This window comes from Buceros rhinoceros, unplaced genomic scaffold, assembly GCF_000710305.1.
Source record: "Buceros rhinoceros silvestris isolate BGI_N320 unplaced genomic scaffold, ASM71030v1 scaffold18053, whole genome shotgun sequence".
Taxonomy (NCBI): Eukaryota; Metazoa; Chordata; class Aves; order Bucerotiformes; family Bucerotidae; genus Buceros; species Buceros rhinoceros.
Window position 1 is genome coordinate 1 of NW_010401991.1, and position 3,101 is coordinate 3,101.

The window sequence follows — 3,101 nt, forward strand, 5'->3', positions numbered from 1 at the left end:
CTGCGCTAGGCCCGGGCAGGCAGCGGAGGAGCCCCCGCACCAGCGCAGCACTGCAGTCCGCCTGTTGGCGGGTAGCTCGGATGCGGGGGCAGACAGGTGCTTAGCCCTGATACGGGTTTAAAAGATGCTTCATGAAGACGGGCGTTGGCTCTTTGAACTAGATGGCCGTGCCCGCTCTCGCCCTGCTGTCTGCCCGGCTGGAGTGAGGGGTTAGGCTGGTGAGGCCGAGCTGCGGAGGAATGGAGGGGTCGGAGAGCGCAGCCTTCTCGGTTGTCGCAGACTGGAGTTTGGTGTTCTGGACTCTCAGCTCCGTGCTCCTGCCGGTGCTGATCACCCTGTGGTGCAGCTTCCAGCGGTCCCGGCGGCAGCTGTTGATACGAGACATCTTTCGCAAGAGCAAGCACGACTGGCACTACACAGACCTCTTCGGCCAGCCCTCCTACTGCTGCGTGTGCGCCCAGCACATCCTCCAGGGCGCTTTCTGCACCTGCTGCGGGCTGCGAGTCAGCGAAGGGTGCCTCAAGAAGGCTGACCAGCTTTTCCTCTGCAAGGAAATTATGATGAGGAGCGATGGTGGAGCCCACAGCGCTATGCCGCACCACTGGATCCGAGGCAACGTTCCCCTCTGCAGCTGCTGTATGATCTGCAAACAACAGTGTGGCACCCAGCCCAAGCTCTGCGACTACAGGTACTGCAAGGGAATTCGTATGAGAAAGTACAATGCTGTTATCAGTCTTGTATTTTCCGCAGGGGTTTTGGAAGCTGTTACCCTAAAGGAAGTCCTGCAGTAGTCAGATATTAAACTCTATTAAAAAAAAAAAAAGTTCAAAGAACCTAAAATTAAAATGGGTGTTTGTGGGTAACGTGAGTCATAGATCAGGAGTATGGCATTGCGTCTCATATCTGCTTGTTCTCTTAATTGTATGGTGTGATGTGCTAGCTGCTGCATAATTACATATAAAAGAAGTTTTTATTTTAGAGGATGACCTTACAGTTCTAATGCACTTGTCATTTGTACAGTGGATAGCCTGAGCAATTCGGGAGGCACAGCTCACAATTCAGAGCACCAAAATGTGTGTGCAGCTCTGCCAAACCGGCAGCTGCTCAGTGGAACTACAACCGACCCGCAGCCTTTTTAAGCTCAGTTTTAAGGATACTGAAAAAAAGCTAATAGGAATTTTTTAAAGCTACAGTGATATAATCTATTGTTAGGGGTAGTGGTAAGAGCGTTAAAAAGGAACCATTGAATTGGCTTGCACTATCATCTGTACGACACATAGTGGCATGTTAGGCCAACATATAGTGCTAGTGGTCCAGGTCCTGAGTACCATGTAAGTGTTCCTTCAGCCTTCTTAAAGGATGTCATCTTTCCAGCACGTATTCTGCCAGCTTTTCCTTTGCTTCTGTGAGATGCTGTCAAACTACTTGGTAAGTCAGCAGAGTTAGAGCATAAATGAGCAAATTACCAGAAAGGAAACCTTCAGAGAGAGCATGCCTGGGAGAGGAGGGCAGGAGAGGCTTTTGGAGGCGAAGGAGGAAGGAAGGAAGAAAGAAGAGGAAGAGAAGTAGCAGTGCAGGGCAAATGTCATTGCTACTCTAGTTGTGTGCTGGATTAGTCAGAAGGTCTCCAAAAATAGCTTTCACAGCTGCTTAAACCAAGGCTTTGGATGCAGCGAACGCGGATTAACATTCTGCAGCAGCTGGCTGTGGATATTGCAGTATTTCCTCTTCTTCTAGTCCTTTTGTTTTGGAATAGGTCAAAAAGCTGAGCAGTTTTTTGCATAATGAAATCCCACCAGCCTTGTCCAGTACTGAGTAACTGTTCAGGTTTCAGACTTAAAGGGGTATCGTCCGTCTTAAGAAATTTATTAATTAATGTTACTATAGCACTTTATTAGAGTTACAGAGTTTATAGAGTTTTATCTGTGCTCTTTAAGGATGGACAGGAGTTCAGTTTCTCATATAAGCTTTCAGCATAACTGTTAATATTGCAGACAATGCAAGAGGATATTTATAGCACCTGGTTTTGGAATTAAAAATAATAGAATTAATTTAAAACTGTTGGGTGTTTTTCCACAAAACTCAAAAGCTTTTCTAGACTTGAAAGCACATGACCAAGTTATCCAGTTTTCTGTAGCCAGTCCACAGTCATGTAAACTTTCAGGGAATACATCATTTTCTCTGTAACATGCTTAAAATATTACTTATAATGGTGCACATAAACATAAGTAAAACTAACTTTTCAGAAAGTTAGTCTATCTAAAATAAATGAGCAAGATCGATGTGCCTGTCGTTTGAGAAGTTTCTGCGCCTTTTTTTTGTCTTTGTTGCAGGTGTGTGTGGTGTCAGTACACTGTACACGATGACTGCATGACGGATTGTGTAAGGACTGAGGAGTGCACGTTTGGAGAATTCAGAGACTTAATTATTCCACCATACTATTTGTCTACAATCAACCAGATGCGTAAAAACAAAAGAACCAGTTATGAAAAGGTAATTGTCTACTGCTGCTTGGTTTTATAGTATATTAAAAAAAAAAAAACAAACAACCCAAACCCTCACATATTAAAACGTGAACTCAGTACATTGTCAGGTTAGTAACTATGAGGTAAATGTTCCAACATACATGAAGCACTTGCAGTGTTAATTCAGAGGTGTTTGTCATTTCATTGCCAGAGTAGTTGAAGCATGAGCAGACACCTGGATTTTGCTATTCCAAAACAACTCTGAGATTTGCGTACCAAACTTCCTTCAGTGTTTGGTGGTTTTTCTACCGCTGTGTTCATAATGTTGTAGTGTTTGTTGCCCTGGGCACTGCAGAAGAGAAATCTTCAACCCAGGTGCGTTGGAAGTATTGTTTCTGTTTTGACTGCCTCAGACTAATCACTAACTTCCTCCTTTCGGCACTTCCAGGGGACAGGTTTTGGAGCAAGGCTTCAAACCATTCCAGACGTGGAGTATTTGTGTGACTGACTGACTTCTACCTTTTTGCAGGTAGTCCCTTACTGCCGAAAACACTGGATCCCAGTAATCATACTGGCTAATACTCGTAGTGGAAACAACATGGGGGAAACTTTACTAGGCGAATTTAAAACTCTGCT

General features: G+C 44.7%; 1 protein-coding gene across 1 annotated transcript in view; it reads left to right on the forward strand.

The window, feature by feature from the left end:
• The first annotated feature begins 239 nt into the window (after positions 1-239).
• Positions 240-3,101, forward strand: part of DGKE (diacylglycerol kinase, epsilon 64kDa) — an 8,512-nt gene continuing 5,650 nt past the window's right edge. Inside the window, exons 1-3 of the mRNA XM_010132496.1 lie at positions 240-688; positions 2,334-2,493; positions 2,995-3,098. Of these exons, the coding sequence (XP_010130798.1) occupies positions 240-688; positions 2,334-2,493; positions 2,995-3,098 (713 nt within the window). The remainder of the gene's footprint in view (positions 689-2,333; positions 2,494-2,994; positions 3,099-3,101) is intronic.